Genomic DNA, 26,516 nt, shown 5'->3' with positions numbered 1-26,516 from the left:
GATCACAAAGTCCAACTGTCAACATAGCACCACCACTGTGTTCACCACTAAACCATGTCCAAAAGTGCCATATTCACATATTTTTTGGATACTTTCAGGGATGGTGACTCTACCACTTCCCTGGGCAGCATGTTCCAATGACTGACAACCCCTTCAGTGCAGAAATTTTTCTTAACACCCAATCTAAATCTCCTCTGGCACAACTTGAGCCCATTTCATCTCATCCCGTCACTTGCTACCTGGGAGAAGACACTGACACTCACCTCACTACAACCTTCTTTCAGATAGTTGTAGAGAGCAATAACATCTCCCCTCAGCCTCCTTTTCTCCAGGCTAAACACCTCCAGCCCCCTCAGCCATTCCTCCTAACTCTTGTGCTCCAGCCCCTTTACCAGCTTTGTTGCCCTTCTCTGGACATGGCCTTCCCTCTGCAGATACTGCGGGCCCACGGCCCTCCTCCACAACATGCCAAACAGCAGCTGCACAAGTCAGTAACCTCCAGTTAAATGAAAAAGAGCAGATTCTAGCAGATATGTGCCTCAACCTTGATGGAAGATTCTGTGGCACAGGTGCTGCGTTTGTTTCCCTGCTGAAAAAGCACCTAGCGCAAGCTGGTGCAGGTCAGGATTTGCTGGATGCTAATTTCATACAAATATTAAGCAATAACGATACTTACATGGTTGTGTGCAAGGAAAAGGAGACAAAGGCTTAGATAATGGAGATTTAATATAGCATGCACACCAGGAGAGGAAGGGAATTAGAAGTAAATAGAGAACAAAAATACATGAATGAACAGTTCATAGTGTATAGGTTTGAGCTGAGCCACAGAGCCTTAAGCCATGAGCCTGTAAGAAAACGTAAGACAAAGAAGATTAAGGCTGTCTCCTTATTGCTCATAGCATCTGAAGAATGTGTAAGATGATGGATGCGTTAATTAGTTCACTGCATCCCAGTAGCTGAAATAGTTGGCAGGTGGGCTGAGCCATAAACTAAAATAATCCCAGCATGTGAGAGAGGCTGAGAAGGCAGCTTCAAGATTATATGTCAGCTGCCCAACACAAAAACATGGAATAATATCTTGAAAATACGTAGTGAAAAAACAATTTATCTAATAATACTTGCTCTTTGATATTAATTTTATTTTATTGCTATGCTTGTTCAGTAAAAATATATTTGACCTTCTCCATGATCAGTAGCACATGCAACATATGTGAATACACAAAATTTTGGGGTACATGGTCAATGCATTCTTAAAAGAGAGGTTTTCCTAATTATGGAGTATAATTTATGAAATAACAAACTATTATTATACTAACTCCTCATATCCATCTTTACTCATGTTCACTGCCAGAATGGGGTAATTTTGTTTTATGTGAGGCTGATATTGAAACTTAGAGTATCCCCAGAGATCTTTGAAAATTAAGGTTTACATACGTTAGAGATGACTTACCATCACATCTAATGTAAATCATCCTAGAAAGTAAATCGACAGAGACAAATGATTTGGTGTTAATGAGATTGATTAAATTTCTCATTAAGATAGTACAAAAAAATTTTGACAAATAATCCACAGGCAGCATAAATGAGCAAGCTGCAAGAAATTACTGGATTACTCCACCTTCACACTGAAATCCTAGGAGGATCATATAAAATTAAAAACATAAATTCATATTCAGGTACCTAATGCACCGACTTTTCCAGTGGGCTGAAGACTGTCACCACCCACAGACTGCAGAAGGAATTATGGGTGGTCAAATTTGCGTCTTAAAATAGATGTAGGAAGGTTAAGCACAGTGTCTCTTGCACGGGGCATCAGCCATGGTGGGACTCCAGTCCAGGAGAGGGTAAAAAAACCTTTTTGAAGGGGTGTTTCGCCTTTTGGAAGTAGAAACAACTTCTGTGTATGGCTGTGGAGGAAGGAGCGTGTACCAAAAGCTGAGGGTGTTTTTTAAATTTTCAGGGGTATGGAGAATCAACACGTCTGTTGTGGGCATTAATTTTATACTGAACAAGAGTGGGATGGAAAGCAGTGTATAAATAAAGGTGAGAGTTTATCCTGCAGCCCAGTCTCTCCACACAGCTGGGGCTCTGCCCGGGGTGAGTGGGGGGCTGGTGCCAAGCCAGTTGGGGCACCCTGTGCTGCAGCCACCACCATGCTTGTGGGCAAGTGCTGGGTATGCTTTGTCCCCTTTCTGGGGCTTCGGCTCTTTTCCTAGGCAGGGAGGAAGGGATTTTTGGAGCAGCACCAGGCAGTGCTTTGCAGACAGATGCTTGAGAATGAGCAGCCTTCTTCCTGCTGTGAGAAGGCAGGTGTCAGCTCCCTCAGAAAACAAACTGAGGTCTGATCCTGGAGTCTGTGCTGTCCTATCAAGACCCACAAGGTAAGATACACATTTTGCAAGGGGATTTTTCCACCCCAGTCAAAGGCATGACCCTACTTTTACCTTAGATTTAGCAAGCACAAAATCTGTGGCTTCATTTTTCTTTCTTTTTCAATAGTTTACAGTTTACAGGAGAGCTACTGATCTGCAGAACACTGAATAAAGACTGTCAAAAGTAAAACAGCTTGTTACCCCTCTGGGATGTCACTGTTCTTGCAGGACAAAGGGGCTCAGCATGTGTATTCAAATGGTGCATATATACACACACACACATACATATTTGAAAAACACCATGAGGAGACATTTCCAACAGCTTGTCACTACTGGTTCACCACTCCTTCCAACCGAATCATTACAGTTTCACCACAGTCTTCAGTAAGAACAGAGAATTCAGCAGCAGAACCTCAAAAATGCTACCCAAGATATCCTGACATCTCACCGAGTCTCAGCAACAGAGTCATTCAGAGTCACAGTGCCCTGTGATACCCCTATCTGTCATCCCCCTCTCCTTCTCACCTCAAGGTACACATTGCAAAATCTGACTTGTTTTACTGTACATGTGCACCGGGGGATCTGTTAAATTTGGCTCTGTCAATACTGCACCTACACAATTAGAATAAAGAGCTTCGGTGTTTGAACTCAGTCCTTTCTCAAAACATAATGGTCTGTGATGAAACGAAGAGCGAGGGAGGTTACTCAATAAGCTTAAGCCCTTGAGAGACAGAAAAATGTACTTAACAGTAGCTCATATTATTACTAATTTTAGTGGTATGTCTGAATTTCTTTTCAGATTGTTTCCCAGGAAGAGTGACAACAGTAATGTGGTTTCAGCCTCTGAGGTGAAACTATTTGTTCAGAAACCTGGCAGAGGTGATGCCTGTTTTGCCACCCTACTGTCTTCTGGATTCCTAGCAGCAAGAGTGCTTGCTCCTCTGGCAGGGCTCTGTTATGGCAGGGAAGGGATCTGAAGCACCTCACTAATGCAGGTGTGCAAAGCACCTCTGAGACGCACAGGGCTCTAGGTGGCTGGGGACACCAGCTTAGTTATCTCCTAGGGTTGCTGGCTACTTTCCCGGTGCTGGAAAGCGAGTCAGCTTTGCCATGGCCATGTTTGGGCTAGCCAAGAGGTATAGCCTGCTGAAATCTCACTATAACACCCAGAAATTACGAGCTGAAGATCTGCAGGGCAAGCTGGCCATGGGGGAGGCTATTTTGCTGAAGGGAGCCCAAAGCAGGAATGACAGTTCCTCTGTTCATGCAGAAAGACCCATGGCATGCACTGGCAGAAAGCAGGTGAACCTGGCATCTAGCTGGAGAAGTCTTCCATCTCATTGTAAATCATCCACGCTTGTTCACTGTGTAGTGCTGGGCTAGAACGAGCAGCCCCAGTCACCCGTGAGCATTGGAGAGGCATGAGATGTGTTCTGAAGACTGTAAAACAGCTATTAGGAGTCACTCAGGCCCACCGAGGACATCAGCATGACTTGTACCAAGTCTAATGGAAAAATCAACTAATTAATTCCTGGAGAAACATAAGCTAACAAAGTTGCATCAACAAATCTTGTCTGGTCAGTGCTGTTTGCATTTTTAATTGCCAGAAAAAGAGAGAGCACCTGAACCTGGCAGTGGTTATAAACAGAGTCCCTTTGGAGGAGGGATTGACCAGGCAAGCATGCATTTAAACCAGGACATGTCTTTCAGCTGTCTGCATTTTGCCAAGCACAGAGGGACTGTGTTCGAAGGCTTAGGTGAGCTGAGTATGTGCTAAGGAGCTTATCTACAGGAGTAGGTTAGATCAGCCATGATAAACCTATTTAAGGTGGGCTCACATCTCACCTGCTGCTGCCAGTCTGTCCCCACCGTATCTTTGGCCTGTCTGTGTTTGTGAGGATGGATTTACTCAGGCCTTACCTCTGAGAGAGAAGACAGGCTCCTGATGAAGGAGAAGTGTCTGCTGGAAACCACACATAGATGTTTATGGCTGTTTGCAGGACAGGGCGTAGGTCTCAGCCTATTTGTGGCTCTGACCCTTTAACAAGCTTTGCTCCACAGGAAGGAGACCCATTCAGCAGCACTGGAAATCAGTACTGGCACTCCTAAACCTTAGTAATGAGTCATATTAATTATTAAAGATACAGAAAATAACACTAGCAAGGAATCGGCAGGGTTTCCTGATTACTTTCTTTCAATTTGGTTCATAAATGTTGCTGGGGAGCTGGGAGCCAATTTCAGGTGACTTACACTAGTTCAGATTCTTGTCTTCACCCACTTCAGAGCTGTGCCAACATGAGATATTTTTGGTTTGAAAAGAGTGTAAATGAACTGAGAGTTTGGCTCACTGGTGAGGATTGGATAACATGATGACAGAAGGGCTTTATAAACACTTATTATTCAAAATCTCTTCTGCAAACGTGAATACGCCTAGGCAATTATCTTGCTTTAGCCACAGATGGGCAATTTTGATGCATTTATTATGCACCTTCAGTACTACAAAGCTTTCAGTGCTATTCCTTTTGAAAATGTCTGAATTAAACAGAATGACAAAACTAATGAACTATTGCATCCTTTTCCTGTCAGCTGCACAACATCTAGTAGATGCCATCAGCACGCTTCACGCAGAGGAGCTGCGTGGTCATGGCTGTTAGCCCAAAGGCATGCAAAAGCTGAGCTTTTCGCTGAAGACAAACCCATCTGTAGCCTTCAGTACATGAGTTACTTCAGGAAGGATAATTTTTCATTGCACACTCAGATCATTAGATTGATACCAAGACTTTATTTGTCATCTGTCTCTCAAATATCCCTAGTGACATGTTTCTATGTGTGCCTAAAATCTGTGATTTTTTACTGTTCTGCACTAGATAAAGGCATTTTGAGACTCCAGATACCACCAGCATAATAGTGGAAGGTGTCTGAAGACACACTGACAAAGAGAACAGTTTGTTTTTAGCACAATTGCTACGGAGGAAACACACTTGTCTCCAGTTTCTCGAAACCACTTGTCTCTGGTTTCTTGCAGCAAACATATCCGGAAAGCCAGCTGTTTTTTGTTGATTTTATTTTTTTTTAATCCTTAAAACAAAACAAAGCTCAAGAAATATAAAGCAGCAGACAACAGTTTGCAACCTGCCAGCCTAAAGTAAGGTCCACAATTAACTATACATAAAACTGGCATGATTTTAAGAGGAATGTCCTCATTATGACTCCTGCTTACCTGAAAATAAAGCCAATTCTCTGTTCACTTTTGAAAAGACACTAAGAAGATATCTTTAGCAGTTTTGCAGATTTTATTTGTACGTTCATTCTTGCTAAGAGACAAATCTGTTAACATGGGAAATAACTGTTGCTGGCATGATTAAATCTTCCCTAGGTTGTTCTGAGGGACTTATCTGGACTCCTGTAACTTGGATGGCTGCTGAGCCAAAAAAAGCCCTGGTGTATCCCAGGCAAGAACCTGCAGTCAGCCGCAGGATTCAATACATGAGCAATACTATGGTAAGCACACTGTCCATTGAAATCATATAGGAATTACTGGTTCAGCTTAGCATGCAGAAGAGCTATATGAACTATCACTCATGCAAATGTTACATTTCAGCAGAGCTCATGCACCCTGCTTTCACATAACACCACATCTGGCCCACCATCTCTGATGTCCAAGCATGCACTAAGCACTCTTTCAGGCTCTTCTTGTTTTTTTCCAGGCTCCTGACAGCTCAGTTGCACACTGATAGGAATTACCTCCCTTGTTTCAAACACCTCACTCCTTCTGCTTGATGCCACTCAGTTCTTTCCTCACCTTCCACTATCCATATATGGTTTAGCTGACCCTTAAAATATCCCCCTACACTTATCCCTCTTACATGATCAAGAGTACAAATCAACCACAAAATCCACATGGAACTTGGCAAGGCAGAAAGTTATGGCACTATAGGAACTACCTGGAACTACAGAAGAGCATGGAACAGGTTTCCCAGAGAAGCTGTGGATGTTCCATCCCTGGAAGTGCTCAAGGCCAGGTCGGATGAGGCTTTGAGCAACCTGGTCCAGTGCAAGGTGTCCTGGCTCTGGTGGGGAAGTTGGAACTAGATGATCTTTAACATTCCTGCCATTCTACAGTGAAATCAGCATGGGGCTCAGTGGAGCTGTTCCAGATAGGGTCAAGTGCTGCCTGGACCCATCGCAACTGATATAGAGAACTTCACGAAATACTGAAAATGCTAGGTGCAAATTTGTTTGATTATTAAAAATAAGTTAAGCCCTCGTTATAGTAGCTTAATACCATTTCTTTTTAAATTTCAAGGTTAATAAAAAATAAATCAACATATCCTTGCCTGAGGACAGAAGAATATTTAAGGTGGCTCTGGCAAAAAGGGGCAAACAGAAGCAAAAGGGATACCATTCATGGCAACACACACTGGTATATGTAATTTTGGGGTATCCTGGAGACAGCACATTAAAAGATGCAATAAAGCACACATAAATTCAATAATAGTTATGCCCTCATTCAGTGTCTGCAGATCATAACCATTAACAAAATAACGAAGCAGATATGATGTGGCTCTGCACTGAGCAGGTTGGACTAGAGCTCCCTCCCCAGATCCCCAGCAGTTAGAATTACTCCACACACCTGATGTTCAGGGTATCATGGTGAGATGGTCTAAGAAGAGCACCATTTTTTAGATGCTGAAAATATCAGAGAGAATGACAAAACTGTAGTTTTGTTTTTCTTCCAGTTAGTACTAAAGGGTACTGAAAATAGAGGTGAAATTCTTGCTATTTTCTAGTGAGCTACTGAATAGGAGACTTTTTCATAGCAGAAGAATTATCTTTTTGTACTTGGAAATCTATATGTACTTCAGCTGAAAGCATAATAAGCCAGCCTAGCGAAGAAAGCTGTAGTTTCAGTCAGAAAAAGCACGATACAATTTTCAAGTGGCCTGGCTGGCCTCTACAATAGATACAGTGAAGAGCATAAAGGTAAAAAAACCCCAGTATTTTGGTGAAGCAAAACATATTTTTAGATGCAATGCAAGGGCAAATGCCAGATGACATAGAGGAACAGAGTCCTCCTCCAGCAAATGGACCTAGACTCATACCATCCAAGGTGCCTCATCTCAGCAATGTATTACATGAAGGTTAGTATCAGTCTGTCAATGAAGGGGCATTCATGATGACTTGAGATCCCTGGGGTTTAACATTTGTGATTACCGAAAGAGATGGGGGGATGCCATCTTTCACCTAAGGCTCCCAGAGGTCCACTCCCTCTACAGGAATCTGAATGTTTTGCTGCAGCAGTGGAAGTTTTTTGAAGACACGAAGGACGCACTGGAGCAGTGAAATGAGCAGCTTCAGTAAATGACCAAACAGCCCCAAATGTCCCCAGCCCCAAAGAGGCGGAACACAATTTATAAATTAACAAACCACAAGCAACCAATACCAGCTCTAGGTGGGAAAGCACTCAGCTGGAGATGCAAGAAACAGGGAACAGATGAGGCAGCCACAGTAGACTTAGTGTAGGCTTGCTTAGATAAGAGACCCAAGTGATATGGCAATGACCATAATGCCATAAAGTAAACGAGGCTCTTTCATTTAAACTTGCGGAGTTGTAGTCCTGACTCCAGGGACTGATAAACCAACCAACAGGTGGGTTGTTTCTTTTCCAGAGTTAGGTTGAAGAGAAGCAGTCTTCACTAACTGCCATACAAAGCAGACAAACAACGTAACAAGACTAGATTTTGCTTGCCTTCCCCATTTTGGATTGGATTCTCTGGCAAAGAACTACTATTTGGAAAGGTGTTTTAGCACTAGAAAACACAGAAATGATTGTACATGAGTGTGTGAGTACATATATGAACCAGTATGAACCATATATGAACTCCGCCCATCAGCTCATACTTTGTTTCCCTCCAACCTCCCCCATCAATGTTCACAGACAACATTATGTAGCTGCTTGACAGGTTTTTTCAATTTATGATGCCCTGTTCATATACTTACGTTGCTGCCATCCTTCACCTTTGGCTGTTTCTCCCAGCTATAACTTTGTCTAACAAGCAAGGGTGGCCAGCTCCTGATGACCTGGACTGAACAAGATCCTCAGCCAGGTACGTGTGCATTTATATGAAGCTGCCTTTTCACACAAACACAAACAATCCTGGGAAATCTGGACACAATCCATAACCACTAGGCAGCTGGACAAAAAGGTTTTTTCCACTTCTGTAGTACTGCCAGCCTCCAACACTTCTCTCTGTATCATCTGTCTTTATTGAGAGCTGTTAATTATAGCTACACAGTCTGTTGCCATACATGCACTTTCCTTTTTTAAAGCAGCTTTAAAGGTAGATGCCTTCAAGATATTTTGACACAGATCTGGGCTGGGAAAAAAAAAAAAAAAGGCAGAATTCCTTATCACTCCTTCCTGGGTTTTGTTGTTTTTGTTGCTGTTGTAAACACCATGGAGAATCTGTCCAGGACAGTCCCTATTCAATGAGTTTGTGTGCTGGGGGTCACTTGGTATGGTGACCAAGGTAAAATACATTCTGCAAAAAGACCATCTCTGAGATCTCTTTCCACAGTAGCATATCCTCAGCTTTCACCTTCTTTCTCTATGCAGTAAACATGATCACATACTCTGCCCTTTTTTTCCTTTGCCAGCCATAAAATGCAGCTACTTTTCTGTTTGTGTGTGCAGGTCATGCCTGGAGGCAGGAAAGGAAGAAGGTGACCAAACGTCCCTTCATCCTGGCTTGCTTTTGTTCCATGGTCGCAGTCAGTGCAGAGAGATCAGATCAGCACAGGTGGATTTGCTCTTGAGGTCTCCTGAGAAAAGCCCTAGCAGTATGGAATCTTGGCAGCTTGGTTTACTAACCAGAGGCAGTGTTAATGAAATGCAGTTTAACTACTGACCAGAGATCGTTCAGTGCTGCAAGACACTATATTTTTTCCAAGCAAAAGCCATTACATAAATACATTGTTTCATATCACATGCCCTGTCTGCAGGTAGCAAGAACAATTACTTCTCTTTCTAGTCCTTGCCTCAAGCGCTGTTACCTCGTAGGAGGCAGATAATGTAATTATTTTAGAGCATCTGTTCAAGCCACAGCAGAGAAGATAAAAATAATGGAACAACAAGACAAAAATTACAGGACACCCCTTAATTCAATCATCCTTGGAATGATTTTGCAAACCAGTCTGAAGATTAAAGAACATGGGTTTCTCCTGATCAGGAAATACCCAATCTTTTTTCTCGATTAGCCTTTCACTAAGATCCAAAAGCCCAGAAGAGGCAATTCTCAAGAGATGAAGGATCTTCAGATTAAGGGAAATCTTTTTTAGGGGACATGAATGTTAAGATCTTTTCAGAACATCATGGTCTGAAAAAAGAAATACAAACTCAAAGGATAAACTGTGAGGCTAAGTTAGAAAGGACTGGTTTCCTAAAGAAGGACTGATGACCATTTTCTCACAAAAGCTAAGACACAAGCTCTCAGAAACATTGCTAGCTACCTGAATAGAAGGAATTAGCAAACTAGTCAAACAGAATTTTAAAGGGAATGTCTTTAAGGTATTTCCAGGAGATGTAAATGTTGGGGTAGGTTTAGAAGGGAGGCAAGCATATAAATGCCACCTTTCTGTTTTTGAGCTCATCATACAGGCGTACCATTGTGAAAGCTACCTCCAGAGAAGTCAGGACTTAGGCATTACTTTTGTGGCTTTCTGCCAGCGACTAAAATCATGAGTCTAATGTAGGCACCAAGCTCCCATACCATCCATTTGAGGGAGAGAAAAACTACCTCCTCCACCATGGTCCAGGAGCAGTTTTTTAAGCTTTTCAATGGAAGGCATCAAGAGGAGGAGCATCTCAATTCTATTTAGGTGCCTGACTCTGTGAGGGTGGAGGGCACCCAACAACAGTGAGTCTGACCAATAGGTTTTCCCTTTCTCCTCATCCTTTCCTGCTGTTTACCTTACATGCCCCATATTTGTGTTTCTGCTGTAGATATTTGCTCTCCCCATGCATTCTGGGGGGAAATCAGGCATTCAGCTTCAAGTGCTGCAGTATCCAGTATGACACTGAGAAGATAGCTGCGGCACATTTCCTCCCTAATCTGTCTGGTACTGTCTTCAGTGTGTAGAGGAGACTGATGTGAACAGGAGGCTACTCTAGAAAAACTTTGGAGGTGTTATTTTCTCAAGAACAGGCAGCCTGTAGGGCATATTTTTGACAGCTGGCTGAGAAATTTTTGTTTTTCAGGAGACTTTATGAGCAAGAAACCATGACATTAATCTTTAATCACCTAAGAAAACAAGTCTCCCCAAGGAAGCAGCTGAAAAGATGACTTATGCAATCATCTGGTGACTGTGCAGCAAGGCTGTATTATGGCAAGCCAGCAGTGCAAAGCCATCTTCAGAACTCCTGTGGGGTGGCAACACACCTATCCCACATCCCATGGGGACACACTTTCCTTTTCAAAAGGAAAGAAATAGCAGCTACCACAGGTTTCATCAGGAAGACAGAACTACTTCACTTGAGAAACAGAACTTGACAACAGCATCATCCTGAGCTCTGTGGCTTGGGCTTCAGCTGAGCTAAGCTCAAATGAATGGTCCATGACAGAGCTTAGCCCTGTACACACGACAGGTTGGACACTGGACAGATGTCCACCAGCACTGCCACTACCAAAAGCACCACACTGTTCCAGCAGAAGGCTTCATTAATACTGCTACTTGCTAATTGTACAATTTGACCTTGTCTTCAGCTAGAACCCCTGGAAGAAATGAGCAGATTCACTGAAAGCAGTCTGAAAGGTGATACAGTGGTCCATCAAAAACACACCACCACCAGCAGCTTGGACAACTGCAGGAGAGATGGAGATGACTACAAATACCATAAACCTCTTGCATGACGACATATCTTCTTTTAATTAATCGCTTCGACACTAAGCACAAAGGTAAGTCCTGACAGATTGCTGCAGATATCAAAGTGATTTAATCTGGAGTTACTCCTAACTCTTATCTAACTCAGGTAAGAATCAGATGCTCTACCTTTTAATTTCAACAGTTCATTTTGTTCTTTCATTGGTTTTCCTAGTTATTATTTTTATTTTTCCCAAGAAGCGAACGTGAACTTCAATTGTAAAGTGATTTTATTTTGAGGAACACAAAGTAAATAGGTATTATTTTAAGTATAATGTACTGAATTAGACAATTAGAGTTTATAAATTGAAGTTTTTTTAAAGAAAACATGCTTCATTGGGTGACATTTGCTAAAAACACTTGCACTTGTCATGTCTTGATGCCTCCATAGCTTATTTGTGACTCTCTTAATGCTGTTTGCTCTGGTGGTGAAGCTCCTACCTAAGTAGTAATATAAATCAGTAGGATGCCAAAAGTTAACCCACACTGCAACATTTTAATGCTGCTGGGTTAGAGAGATTCATGAACAAAAACCAAGGAAAATCAAGAGTAAAACCACATCCAATCACACCAAATCAGGCTCTGATCTTCCTATCCCTTCAGAGTTTCATTGTGGCCAAGCATTCGTTACCAGTGCTGCGTGGCAGGGTTCTCTGCCTGCTGCAGGAGAGGAGGGCAGTACCCACGGTGCAGTGAGCTGCACTTTCACACGTCAGGACTCAACTCCTTGAATTACTGGGAGTGCTGGGCTACTGTCTCACCTCCTCCATGGTAGCAAAAACACATGTGAAACACATTTAGAAACTGGATCACATTCTCCAGGACCTCACTCAAGTGAAGCCATGACACTGCAACTTTGTGGCCACTGAAGAGCCAAATCTTGATTTTTAGCCCGTATGCATATAAATCAAAAGTGACTCTTGTGAAGTCAATGAGCCAGTGAATCACAGTAAGTGATTACTACATTAGTCCTCTACCACTGTTGTGCCAGTATTTTTGTTCAGTTTCAAAGGCATAAACAACAGTTTGATGTTACCTGCAACTTTTTATTTTCAAAGAAAAACTTTCAAATTCTGAAGAATTAGTGACAGCTAATATGGGGCAATACAGAAAGAAAACTATGTTTCAGTGAAAAAGAACATTCTCATATATGTTCAAACATGGTTGCAGATCAGTGCAGGTACATGGGAGGATTCATTCACCCAATACATCAGGTGCATTCAAGGTTTTAGAAGACATTTAGTTCCAGCTTCTGGTGTTTGCTTTAGACCTAATGCTTTATGAAATAAAAGCAAGATCTAAATGATAAACAAATAAATAAATAATCATGCAAACCATTTTTTAAAGTACTGTAATGTCCTTCTCAAAAAATCCTTTGGTAAGACTGTACCATCAAGATAAACAGGCTTTCTGGGGTATTCTCCTTCTAAAATGTGAATGCATCCCTCTGTTATTCCCTTAGCTGGCACACACAGGGTCAACCTTTATAAAAGATGTGTTCTGTCCTGCTCGAAGATAAAGAAAGCTAAGCAGTATCTTACAGAGGTTTTAATTTAATCTTTCACGTAGCCAGGGTGTTTTAAATCTTAGTGCTTTTAATTTATGTTACCTCATAAATTAATAATGTAGGTATGATGAAGCATAGCAAATCAGATTAAATGTGTCATTTTATAAAGCAGTTTGGAAGCAAAAACTATGAAGTACTCTTAAATGATCCATTAGGTGCATAAATCATTGCATGAACTATTTCTGGACTGGACAATGGTTGAAATGAATAATAATTTAGTTATAATAATTTTATTTTAAGCTAGTGAGCACTCGCAGAAGAAGAAGGACAGCAATGCTGAACCTGGCATGCTCTTCTGTGGTCTGTCAGAGCTCTTTTACCACTCCCGCAGATGCAGCTCTGTGCCATAGAGCATGACATCCTTGGTACCAACCATGGGAGAAATTCTCCCTGAGCTGTCTACACCTGGGCACAACCCTGGCATTTGACGGAGCTGCACAGCAAGCCTAGAGCAGTTTGGATGTGAGTGCATGAGTTCTGTTTTGCTTCGAAGAGTGACTCTCTCCCCATGTTGTGGACACAACTGATAGTCTGCTTCAGCTTAAACAGAAAGCTCCTTACCATGCAATATGTGTCAATCATAAATCCTTAATAAATACTTTGCTTGTGGACTAATACTCAAAATCTTATAAAGAAACTGAATAAACCCACTCTTGCATTCAATGTACCACTATAAAATTTTGGTTGCAAATTTACTACTACTTTATGTAAAGGGAAAAAAACCCCCCTGTATAGCTTGAGACTGGCTTATGTCCATGACAGCTATGTCTGTGTGTGAGACAACAAAACATAAAAAGTCATGCATTTACAGCATAACACACATACTGGTATGATATAACAGAAGTTTTAAACCCACAAAAAACCATATAATCTAGTCACTGTTGCTGCATTTTATGATTCCCCTTTGGTATATGTTTCCTAGTGGCTGCTGTTCTTTACATGCTCTGTAACTGTACAGGAAGGTACCCCAAAGCACACCTGTGGCTCTGGCGTCCTGAGGAAGGGGCAGTGGGAAGGCACTGCCTGTGCCACATGGAGGGGAGGCTGAGCTGCCCAGCCCTGCTGAGGAGGAGGTGGCTGTGCAGGTGTCCTTGGGGAGCTTGGCTGCCAAAAATCATCGGGTGCCTGTGGATTTTAGTAACCTGTGTAGGCAAGATCTGAGAATCCCTTCCTTTACTGCTTCACTGCTAAGGTGACTTAGATATCATATTTCCACCATCTCCCACCACCAACTTTTCATTTATCTTGTAAATTCCTGCCAGAGAGCTCGGATAATATGCAAAGTTTAGATGGAAGCGAGGGATGAAAGCAGCAGAAGGTGATTATACCAGTTTCTTTATAGCTCCAGGTCAGAAATGTCTTCTTTTAACTATCCAGAAGACCATGAAATGTCTACCTGACATGTCCAACCACACCTGGAGCGCAAGGTTTCCTGAAGATGGTGCTGCCTCATACAGAGTGGCAAAGTCCCTGTATATGTCTTTCTCTCTATATTTGCACACATATATAACATGCAAAAAGGAGGAATAATTAAGAGGGAAGGCTGGAACTCAATGCTTGGGTTTTCTGACGTACACACATGGGACATCTCAGCTCTAACAGATAAAGCAGATGAACTGTAATTCTTTTCCCTGTAACTCTTAATGCAGCACCACTGAAAGGTCTCAGTGTAGACAGTGGACATGCTGAGGTAGACACTATGAAAACATATGGTAAAGGGCAGTCCTCCCTCCTCCCTAAAGGACTTTCTCATCCAAAAGAACAGAGAGTACAAGGAAATCAGAGGTCTGCAGTAACTTGCTCCAAACCATGAAACAAATCTGCAGCAAAGCTAGGAACCACAGCCATATCTCCAAATGCACAAGTCTACCCTGACACCCAGAAAAAACTCCGTAAGTTAACCCTCTTCAATCTGCTGGTCAGATACACAAATGCACATTCTTTACTAAGCCTGGACGAGCTTACTGATAGTGATGATCCCCTGCATCCCAAGTAGGCTGCAGGGCTTGCACCTGCTCTTCAACTCAGCCATCATTTAATTAAATGGAAGACATAAAACTACCAACTGTATCAATTTACTGCAGGAACAAAGAGTATAATGCTCTGGTTTTAACCCCAGGGATCTGGCAAACCACAACCACTCACCCCAGAACTCAGCTGTATTTAAAACACTAAATTTAAAACATTCTTCCCAGCTGAGAGCAGCTGGGAAGAAAAATATTTAAAAAACAAAGAAACAAAAAGGTAGTTGCTTTTGGGCTAAATTTTGTTACTGTTTTCAGATTAAACTGTAGCTTTCTGTAACCTTCATACTCCTCTCATCTCTGAAGGAAGCACCTTTGCTCTGGAGTAAACAACAAATACAACCCGAAGACTAAAGTGCAGAAAACACAGTGTCTTATAAAAATGCCTTTAAAACTTTTGAATACTGCTCTAGAATCTGCAGTGGATGGTGGTATCATCTGTTATCTGCAGCCCCGAATTATTTAGAACATGAAGAAACTGTAATGATGGCTGAGCAGCAAAATTTCAGCATTTATGATCTTAATCCTTGTCATCTGAGGTAGAGCATTTCCTGCGTAGCCTGGTAGATTCTTCCTGTAGTAAGTTTCCACCTTGCTGCTGCGCAGCTGGGAGCTGAGAAATGTGTACTTCTTACTGTTTACTTTTCTGAGCTACTTCATTAAAAGGCTATGAGCCCCACTGTGTAACAGAAGGGGAAAACGTTGTTCACATCCTTCCACGTATTGGGGAAGCTCTCTGACATGGGACATCTTGATGGCTGAGTCATTCCATCTGTCCCAGACACCTCTCAGGCCAAAACGAGCAGAGCAGAGCTGAGCTGAGCTGAGGGACCACTCACCGAGAGGCAGTCCTTCATGCAGCCAGAGCATCCTCAGCCCCTCACAGCAGACGGGCACTCAGGGCTTTCCATGAGTGCCTCAGGCTTTGTGGGTTTGGCTTGCTATAAAGACAAGGTGTGCTGAAGACAAAGTGCTGCCTTTGGTTATGACTGCGCTTCCTCCCGGAAATAAACACAACAGCTCAAGTTTAACTGGGATCAGGGCTTGGCCTTTGATGTCAGGGGCAGAGTGCCAGGAAAATACTGCAGTACTTTTCACTCGGTCCCAAGTTTGGAAAAGAAAAGCTTACTTAGCTTATTCAGAGGCTGCCACAGAAGTTTGCCGTGAATAGGGGAAGGAGATATTAACAAAAAAATTATGTTTGCAGAGGCTTAGAACAGAAAATTCTTGATAAATACTTGCAGAAAATGTGGACTTTCATGACATGATTTCTACGTATTGGAAATAAATCTCGATTTCTCACTGCTGGAGTGAAATCATATTAGGAATAATAACATAGCACCTAGCATAGGACACGCAATGAACTCAGACCATCCTTTAACAAACCTGGAGAGGAAAGCAAACACAAGTTTGATTTAACTGACTGATTTGAACAAAACGTCTGCTAAATGTAGAGCAGCATGCAAGAGCCACAGGATTAAACATAAAAGCTCCCATACCTGTATCTTTGCTTTGGAGACTGCTTTTCAGCTGACTTAAAAACATGTCCAAGATAATACAAAGGAAAGAATAAAAAGTTCCAGTTTGTTGCAAACCATGTTAGAGTGAAGGGTGCATCGAATTTCTTAAAGGTCAATTTTGCTAGCTGGGTTGAACCTGACCAAGAGGAGCAGACACCCAGGACCACAGCCACACCCCAGAAAATCTTCTTGAGTTGTGTCACGGAGCATTTCCAGCAACAGCGGTTCACCCTTCCACCACCTTCCGCCCCAGCTTGCATCTGTGCTTCAGCTGGGGCTGGAGACTCCCGGGAGCGCTCATCCCCTGGGGAGAAGAAAACACATGGCTTACTAAGGAAATCCATCCTGCATTTTAATTTTCAAATCTTAGGCCCTTCTCAAGTCATGTGGAGCTTTATGAGCAAAAGAACCCACCAGATCCTGCCACAAAATGTCCTTTGTTTTTAGATCATTGCAAAGCCTCTGGTTCAACTGAGGCATAATTAGAATGCAAATAACAATTATCACCTCTAGATTTAGAAGCCACTGGGTAAAATGGAAATGAAAATTACATGTTGCTTTGAGGTACATAGAAAGGCTTAACACACCACTTAAACTCCTGCTGTTAGGATGTGTAAATGAATGAAAAATATGGTATTGAGTTTAATAAAGGGGATTACATCAAGACTTGAAATTGTTATTGTCTTGGAAAATGTGGAAATGGGCAGTTTATGCAATGTGGTGTTTCTGAAAAGGAGAAGGGCGACAATGTATTTAATCTTGAAGTTAAGCACAATCACTGCAATGTAAGTAGCACGATTAATACTGAATTAGATACCCAGACATTTCAGTGATCCCTAGAAAAGCATGTCTCCTGAAACTGTAGCCAGATGGCAAACATTAGACCAACCTATAGGCTGCCCTGAAGTCCATCTCTGACCGGGAAACTCCAACATTTTTTAGCTCGAGTCCTGCACCAAATGAGACTGGACTGGAGCTTTGCCCTGCTATAACTGAGCCTAACACGCTGCTGGAAATTTCTCTCCTAAAAAACCTTGCCCCTTACATCCTTAAACATGAATTGTTATAGCCCTGTTATGTTATATTATATAGCCCTGTTATATTACCTACTATCAGTTGATAATGTATCCAGCTTGTGAATGAATGAGCAAAGTGAGGTTAGATGGTTCAGTAGTTCTCACAGAGATCAAAATGTGCTGACCGACCTCAGCAGCAGGCTTTAGGGCTTTTTACCTGACTAAGTTCACCCCATTCAACATCCACTACAATTGTCAGTCACCCACATGCAACACTCAGCAGTTATTTCTTTTACAGGTTGACTTCAGTTTAGTTGGTCCATTCACTTGAAGGAGGATGTACAGTAACTCGTGCTGAAATCCAGGAATCTGCAACTTCAAGTGTCCAGAAGTCACTGCACACATTGAAGGATGAAAACATTTACAGCCAGGACAATGAAAGACTATATTATAGCCAACATTTATATATATTCAAGGCAGAGTAAGAGAGATCCACACACAAAAAAATCCTTCCCTATCTTGGTGAGAATTAGTATTTGGAATGGAAAATCTCTTAAAACCTCTTAGGTTAACCTAAGTTTGTATTTATGTGAACTAATACATTATGAAATAAAATGTCTCTTTCTATGTAAAGAACTACTTAGTTATTTCTTTACAGATAAGAAATGCATGATCTGAGCTAAGAGTACCATTAGTTTGCCTAGTAAAGCACTATTTTGTAACAGGAAAACCATGACCTCTGTTTGACAGTGTACAGCAGTCAATGCATAAACATCTAGCCCTTCTGAGAGGCTTTGAGAGAGATGAGATGTTTCTGATCTTCTCCACCTATTTCAGCTTTCAGTAGAAGATTGTGTGGGCAGCCTCCCACATAACAGGAGATGCACCAGCAGGCCAATAAATTGTTCAAAGTTATTGTGACCTTGTATTAAACACATAATAGAAAGGTTACAAGCTAACTCCCAGACGTTAAAAGAGGCTAGAACTGAAAAAATACTGCTTGTGAACTCTTAGCTCATACAAAATAATTCTAATGCATTTTTCTTAGTAATACATTTCTTGTAACTAATGCTTCTAGCCTCACTTGCTGCACAGCCAGTCGGGGTTCAGTTTACCAAACAACAGTACACTCATTTCTTTTAACCCCACCACGTACTGGGCAGCTGCCAGCACTCTCTTTGCTGTCCACCACTCAATGATTACTGAATGTTTTCTTTCCTCTCAAGATTTTCTGCTGGGCATTGTCACTGCAACACCAAACACTTCACACAGTCTCACAAACTCCAGCATCCTTCCCGTGGACCACTGGGATTTCTGAGCACAGAAAAAAGCTAATCCATGCAGCCAGGGCGCCAAACGAGCTTAGGAGGAGTTCGTGCCTCTGTGGCAATGCAACTGCACTCAGTTTACATTTCTGAAAGTACTTGGAGAGGTAGGCAAAAAATGTTCCTCCTTCTAGAAGACACAGCCGACGTGGTATCTGCCATGCTTGTCTTACTGCAGTTATTCCCCCAGGAAACAGGAAACCAGGATTTAAACCACTACTGCTGAAGACATTCAACATTAGGGAACACGCCTTAAGCCACTAGGGTATATGAGATCTCAAGATGAGTAGGTGCTCTGAATCACAACACTGAAGCTGTATTATTTTTTCTAAAATATGAATCGATCATGATCACTGAAACAGCAAGGTACCAGTAGTCTTGGCAGTCCCTGAGAAGGGGGGAAATCACAGCTATACTATCTGATGCACCAGCCACTCAACATCCAATAACATAGTGGTGATAGACAGCCCATTACAGACACTTGTAGTGAAGATCTTCTTTCCACCAAGAGCTGAAGCCACCCGCCCTGGTCCCCCTTTTTAGTGTGCACATACGCAAGAGCCCAGCTGTTCATCTGGACAGCTTGCATGAATATCACTGCCTTTAAACTCTATTCCATGGCAATTACTCCCTAAAGCTAAACTTTACTAATGTTTTCTCTGCTACACAGGCAAAATTACTTATCCATTTATATTTAATTTTGTGTTAAACACATCAACAGAAACATTCACTTTCAGCAATAGACAATACTACATGTATCACTTCTAAAGTGGTCTTGCACCTGAAGGGTAAATTTCTAGGAATGCACATTCTTTTAATGCATTTACATGCTGGAGTGAATAGAAACTTATCCCACGTGCAATGGGGTCCATGATAATAGGGGTAAATATCATTGTCCTGGTGATTAACAGTTACAGAGACTTGTAATATCTGTCAGTGTCTGCAGTATCTGTCAGAGAAACTGTATTGCGCCCTCATGATTTCTTGTGCTGCCGGAGGGCTAGATGCCAAATGGGCACAGCCTTTTCCACTGGATGTGGCACTGTCCTGGAGGATATCTAGGACACAATCTGCCCCCAAAAGCCGGATGGTCTTTGGATATGATGGATGCTACAGATGATATACACCCATGTGGTCTCATCCTGTCATTTACCATGTGGGGCACTTGTCTGTCAGCTGGCACACACAACACCCAGGGCTGTAACTTCCCCCACTAGTCCCTGTGTCTCCACTAGGGACATTCTCCTCACCCAAACCACAGGTGCACAGATGGGGTGACATCAAACCCAGACTGGCTGAAAAACAGCTGACTCTCTAACACTTTTAAATAGCTTGTCCAGACCTCTTCAAAAGTCTGGACAAGAGTCTTAAGACTCCTGAGCATAGCTAGCCAGCTAAAGGCTTACTGTAGGACCACACTGTACCTCAATGTGCATATTAAAAATATACTGATAAAACCAAGGGTGGCATTCATCTACTCAGTTTGAGACATCTGCTGTGCAGACTTGTGTATCTGAGACAGTGATTTACACTTTCTGCATAGTTAGTAGACAGAAAAAAGGCATTTCCATAGCACGATTTATCTCCTAAAGTAGACGATTAAAACAAGCCAGATGAATCATCCTTTCTGAGTGCTTGTTTCTCTCCACCAGCTCTAAGCAGTCTGGGGCAACAAGCTTGAAGTAGGTGTCTTTTGTGTGGGTGTCTGAAGCTGGGTGAGATGAGTCCCACCTCTCTACCACTGCCGTCAAGTACAGATAGTAAAGCCACCATAGACAGCACTGGTGGACTCAGAGCTGTGCAGCGCCACATAAACATATTTAGCTCTCATTGGTGACCTGCTTTAGCCGTTGTCAGCTAGTCAGCAAATGAGTGGAGGAAATATTACACAAGCGCTGGGTGCCCTTGTCAATCCTTCAGAGCGAGAATGTGACCCTTACAGACCAAGGTCCTATCTCTTAGGGACCAAAACATGCACCTAATGATAATGCACAACTTTGCCAGCTTCCCCAGGCTATGAATGCGTTTCAACTGAAGCAGCCTCTCAGATGTTTTGTAACTGTTTGAGCATTGCGCAGAACAAGTTTGTAGAGCTTGCAAAAATATGTGCTTATCATAGAGAGGAGAGGGAGCTGAGGCAAGTCCTGTAAGACAGTGCCTGCCTGATTCCCAGTGTGGTTAGAGTTCTAGAAACCCGTGATATGCAGGAGGATCAGCGCTGGACACTACCCAAGGTTTATTCTCAGAGCCTTGAATGCTGAGTGACCTTTTCTTCACCCAGTAATTACTACATGGAGAGATCAGTGGGAGACAATTAGTTCCAACACACCTGAGAACACATATGATGACTTCTGATGGTGGTTTTCTCAACACACAATATTATTTTCCTCAGCAGCAGACACACAAACCCCTCAGATTTTGCTTTTATCTCATTCCTGCCTACCACACCAACTATGAATTATTTTGGTGTTCACGATTTTTAAGCTAAGCTGTTAAAAACCAGCTGAGGCATCTTCCTGTGAAGAGAAGATGAAATAATAAATCCATGAACTGATTTTTGTCTCTAGTTGCCATTGCAGTTGTCTGAATCTGAAACGTTGATATTTATTCAGATATGTTGCCCAGGCATTTTCTTCACAGCTGATCAGGTTAAAGACTGAGGAGGTCATAGGGTCTCACTCGTTGCCTGGCAGATCACCCAATAGCTAGTGCAGCTTTTTTGTGCCATTGTCAATGATGACCTCTCCTTTCACAGGTCATCCTGGTAGCTGTTTTTAAGGAACTGTTAATATTTCATTTTGGAAGCCAGTATCAACCTTCCCGCACAGATCAGTAATGAGAGCACACGCAGCCTACCTTCTGCATCAAGGGACATTACCTCCTTCTCCAAATTAGCTTTAGCTTTGCCAAAGATGTTTATACCAGCTGCATCCTTCTCCCAGTCCCTCCAGAGCTCAACAGATGCCAAAGAATAGGTTCCTGGGCACGACAAAGCACCATAATTCCTAACACCCAAGTGCCTCTCTTACACACAGATCCTGTCAGGATTCAAAGACACATTTGAAAGTTTTCATCTCTCATTTTAGGGGTCATCTCTAAGAAACATTTTTATCCTGTATTTCACATAGTCACTGGAACAAGGCCTAGAAACTCACTTTTTCTCCTTTGGGCAAATGACCTCCTTAATTCATGCTTTCCAGATAAATAAGGATGTCTTCTATTCTGAGCAGACCAGTTTTGCTGATATCTGGGTTCCCCTGGCGTCAGAGGGCCTGTGGGGGTTAGGGCATCTCCTTCTAGCAGGGGTGTGGAAAGCTTTATGCACTGAACTACTGAGGAGGAGCACACACTCCACCTCCACTTCTTGAAGAAAAAGTTTCAGCCACTTAGCTGCCAACTCAGCTCTGAAACAGACTGGGAAGTGCTAAAGAGAATGAGCAATAGTTAGGGACGGGCATCTTAAATGGAATGAAGCACAGGTCTTTGCTTGGCATTATCTACTGGGCAAACTAGATGATTCATCCTAGAGCCTCACCAGTGTTCTCTGACGGTGGTCAACTGGCACATCAATAAAGGAGATGCATGTACCCTTTCTAGATTTTTAAGAGGCTTCTAATAAAATCCTACTCCAAAGGGCCTTACAGAAAATATGCAGACAGAGAAGGTGTTGGAATGGATAAAAGGCTCAGTGCGAGATAGGAAACCAATGAGGAGTAAATACAGCAATGGGGGCAGTGGATGAAGCTCTGCAGAGGTCTGCTGTGGGACCTGCACTCTCCACCATTAATCACAGGTAACCTGACCAAAGGGATGAGCCGTGAGGTAACAAATTTTCCTAACAATGTGCAGTTTGGCAGGTCAGTGAGGGCAATGGCCAGCTGTGGGGACTGACAGGCTACGTGACTGGGTCATAAATCGACAGATGGAGAAGTGTGCTGAGAGAGAGGTGCAGGTGGGAGCAAACTATCCACATGCTGCATGCCCAGTAATGTGCTCTGGTCATTGCCACCAGGGATCCTGAGCTCTTCACAGGCTGCTTAATGGAAAAGGGCAACTCAGAGTTTCAAGAACAGCCGAAAAAGCAAAATAACTGCCAAAAATTACTAGGAACAAAGCAGAAAAAAAGAGAATTTTTTCTCCCCTACATCTAGGGAACTGCAGCTGTCAGTATACCCACACACTGCAAGATGAGTCTCAGGCTAGAAAATACATGTTCCCAGTCAATTCCATCAAGCTGGAGGGAGGACCCAATGGATCTTTGGTCGGGCCTCATATGACAGCTGTGTATGTGATTTTTGAGGAAGCTGCTCTTGAATTCCTACGGGAAAGCTGTGAGCCCCTGTGGGTGGCTGGTGGGTGGGACTGCAACACTTAGCACTGCAATGACTTTGGGTTTTCTCACATTTTCCTAACTTTCCAACCATGGTCAGGGCTGAAGGTCTAAAAGATCAGTATTATATTTTTTAATGAATATAAATTAGGGTAACATAGTGGAAAAATGACAAAATTCCAAAAAACTTTATTAAATCAGTTTTTAAATTAAAATACTGGGTCAACACAGCAATGCACATGTGCATTTTTAGATGCTATTTGGGAAAAGTTTAAAGGACTTTCTTTAAATATTTTGCTCTTACAGTAGCAGATAAAAATAATTTTACTTAATTTGACCACGAAATGGCATGACTAAATTAAGAATAAATCAATATATAAAATAGCTTTAAAGTCCACCGTAGAGTTATTTTAAAGAGCAAAATCAGGGTATTAATCTGGTAGGTCAGAAGGTCTGAATTTGGTTGAGGCTATACAATAAGGGATGTAGATATCTGAAAATGGGGGAAACTGCATGAACATGAACTCAAAGCAAGTAAAAAGCATCCTGAGTTCAGACCCTCTTTTGCTATAGGAATTCACAGTATAAATCAACTAATTATAAAAGTAAAGTGTTATGATAACCTATGCAGGATATTCAAACTTGTCTGATCATCTCACCTTAATTTCAGCAGGGCAGAAAATAGGACTATTTGTTCATTGGTAGTCAAGATGATTTTCTTGTCCTCCTGTCTGTGGAAATACGTCTGATAGTACTGATATCTCCAGATCATCCATATATCTTAACTTGTACCAAATAGGCCTAAGTGTCTTGTAACAGATACTCCCATATCCTAAAGTATTACTCAGAGATATGTTTTTTATCACTATTGGTTATAAAATAATAATTCCTGTTTTATTCTGTGCTAAATATTATACCTAAACTTACTAAGAGCTGAAATTAAATAATCTGCACATGTTTGCTGAAGATACACCAAATTCTCCTCCCTAGCATATATAGCATATATATGCCTATCTTCCTCTGCCAAATACTCCAGTAAGGAGTATATATATATATATATATATATATATATATATATATATATATAATCTCTTGTTAGTGATATAGAGAGAGCTGAAAAATTATCACCTTCATATTGCAGCAATTTGGACTTTAATCCATTTAATTTATCTTCAGAGGCAACTGCTTAGAAATTCTATTAAAAGTGCTGCATTCAAATGGACCTTATTAAAACATGATATTCTACTTCGAATTTTGTGAGGTGGAAAGTTCCCCTAAACACTGTCCTTTTTATGATTAATTAGAATTCATGACTGGAGTCCATAGTGAAAATGGAAGATACTGGGTACTTATTACAGTATCAGCACTGTGGGACTGGAAAGTAACCACCATAAAAGCATGCAAAGAATAATCCTGATTATAAGTTACATATTCTTGATATTATTCTGCATTCCCTTCTTGAATAAAAATCGGACTAAGTTGTACTCTGAGTTACCTGGTGAGGTCACTGGGAGTTTTGCCACTTACTTTGAGGAGTTATGGAAGCAGAACTTCTATTATCACAAAAATCAGATGTGACCAAAAACTGTATTCTGGGAAATTTTTTATCAGTCTGTTCAAATTTCAGATTGAACAATGGGTTAAGAAATTATAAAAAAACCTGGCTGGATTCTCTACAGGAACCAACTGTATTAATTATCTAGGCATCTGAGTGCTACATATCCTTCTTGAGTAATAGTTTTCTCTCCAAGGGAATTCAACTACTTATACTAATATAAAGAGCACATTTATATCAGTGCATATATACAGGGAGGTAAGTGAGTTCATGCCAACAGTGGAGACTATGCTAACTGCATTTTATCAAAAATGGGACAATGTTCTTTCTTTGCTATGGAGCTTTCAAAAATTCAGAGTTGCCTTGCTTTCAAGTAAGCACAGTGTTAGAAGACCGCTGTACCCCACTGGTTTCTTGCATACTGAATTCTAACTCCAATTGACTGTTCTCCTGGAAGCTAAAGGATTAACCTGCTATCAAACCTTAAACACAGTGCTTTTCTTAGGTCTTAAGTTCAGAACAAGATAGTTGGAGCACCTGTCCTCTGTCAACCAATAACCAGATATTAGTGAGGACATGACATAGACTTGTGTGTGCTCACAGTGGTTAGAGTAATGCACACATATCCACAGAAGTCCCCCCATGCTCAAAGATCTACTGGAAGAAAGAAGAGATGTCACCTTAGCTCTCAGTAGCAAACTCATCAAAAGCTGGGTCTCCTTTAAAAAACCCCTAGGTTTGGTTGCACCCACGTGGGCACTGAGGTACTCAGTATAACAGTGAGCAAAAATACATTACATGCAAAAATTCTGGTTTCTATTTTCTCTCTGATACTTGCCTCTTCCTCTTTTTAACGAGAGAGGCTTTTGCAACCCACTATTCTTCACTTGTTTCAACCAGCTACAGAAAACAGACTCATGCCTTTTTCAACCACAGTTACACTATTATCCTTGCTGAGAGTTGCACTAGGGAATTTGAGGTGACTGTTGAAAAGGCATTTCTAGCTCTTACTTCCTCACTTCTGTACTCTCTGTGACTGAGTTGCAAGGCTTATGAGGCTTACACTTGTTTTTTTTGTTGTTGTTTTTTTGTTTGTTTGTTTGTTTGTTTGTTTTGTTTTGTTTTGTTTTGTTTACATTAAGGATGCTTGGGGCCAGAAATGGTGATATTGAACAAAATTTATACCTATTACTTCCAGAAGAGTCAACATATAACTTCCATATAACCAAAGGGTGCTAGATCCCATGTCAAAATTCATGTCTTGAGTAGGACTCACAAAATTTCCAGGCTGGGTACCCCTGCACTATGTTCAGGTAGAGTGGATCCATGTTTCTGGAACTGGGCAGCTAACACGGGAGGTGGCACCTGGTTTCTCCAATACATGGTGCCTACACATTTTGTGGACAGCTCTGCCTAAAAGCAAGCCAGCTCTGCGCTGCTAAAAACACCTTGTTTCCTGTTGCCTTTGATCTTATGCCGCAGTGGCTGTCAGCAAAACTCACTGAAGACTACAAAGTAAATCTACTCTTTTATTGGCCAAATTCCTGCTTCCGCAGGATGCTATCCAGGTCTGCAGTGGCATCTCATGGTTTATAATTAACAAAGATTAACTGGGCTGTGACTAAAGGTTGGCAATGGTACTCCAGGCAAGTGCCGTGAGCTGCTTACCATGTAAGTGAATGTGCTATACTGAGTACAATGTGCTAGGAAAGCAACAACATAAATAATCCTATATATGAGCCTTGTTGCTGGGAAATTGCTGGGGAATACATGTTCAGCTAACGCAGACCTGTACGTTGAACTACTAGTCTTTTCTGAACTCCAGCTCTTACACTGAGCTGCTTCTATGCTACAAATCCTACTGTTTACAATTGTCAGCCATTAGGAA

General features: G+C 41.8%; 1 protein-coding gene across 3 annotated transcripts in view; it reads right to left on the bottom strand.

Annotated features, from left to right (window-relative positions):
• Window positions 1-26,516, bottom strand: part of SLC35F3 (solute carrier family 35 member F3) — a 170,100-nt gene that overhangs the window by 29,539 nt on the left and 114,045 nt on the right. For all 3 annotated transcript variants that reach the window (XM_027898302.1, XM_027898304.1, XM_027898303.1), the window contains one exon: window positions 16,382-16,706. In XM_027898302.1, coding sequence (XP_027754103.1) covers window positions 16,382-16,706 — 325 coding nt within the window. The remainder of the gene's footprint in view (window positions 1-16,381; window positions 16,707-26,516) is intronic.

Source organism: Empidonax traillii, unplaced genomic scaffold, assembly GCF_003031625.1.
Source record: "Empidonax traillii isolate 1590-97213 ecotype Southwest subspecies unplaced genomic scaffold, ASM303162v1 scaffold590:size398203, whole genome shotgun sequence".
Lineage (NCBI taxonomy): Eukaryota > Metazoa > Chordata > Aves > Passeriformes > Tyrannidae > Empidonax > Empidonax traillii.
This window is presented reverse-complemented; position numbering and strand designations above follow the sequence as displayed.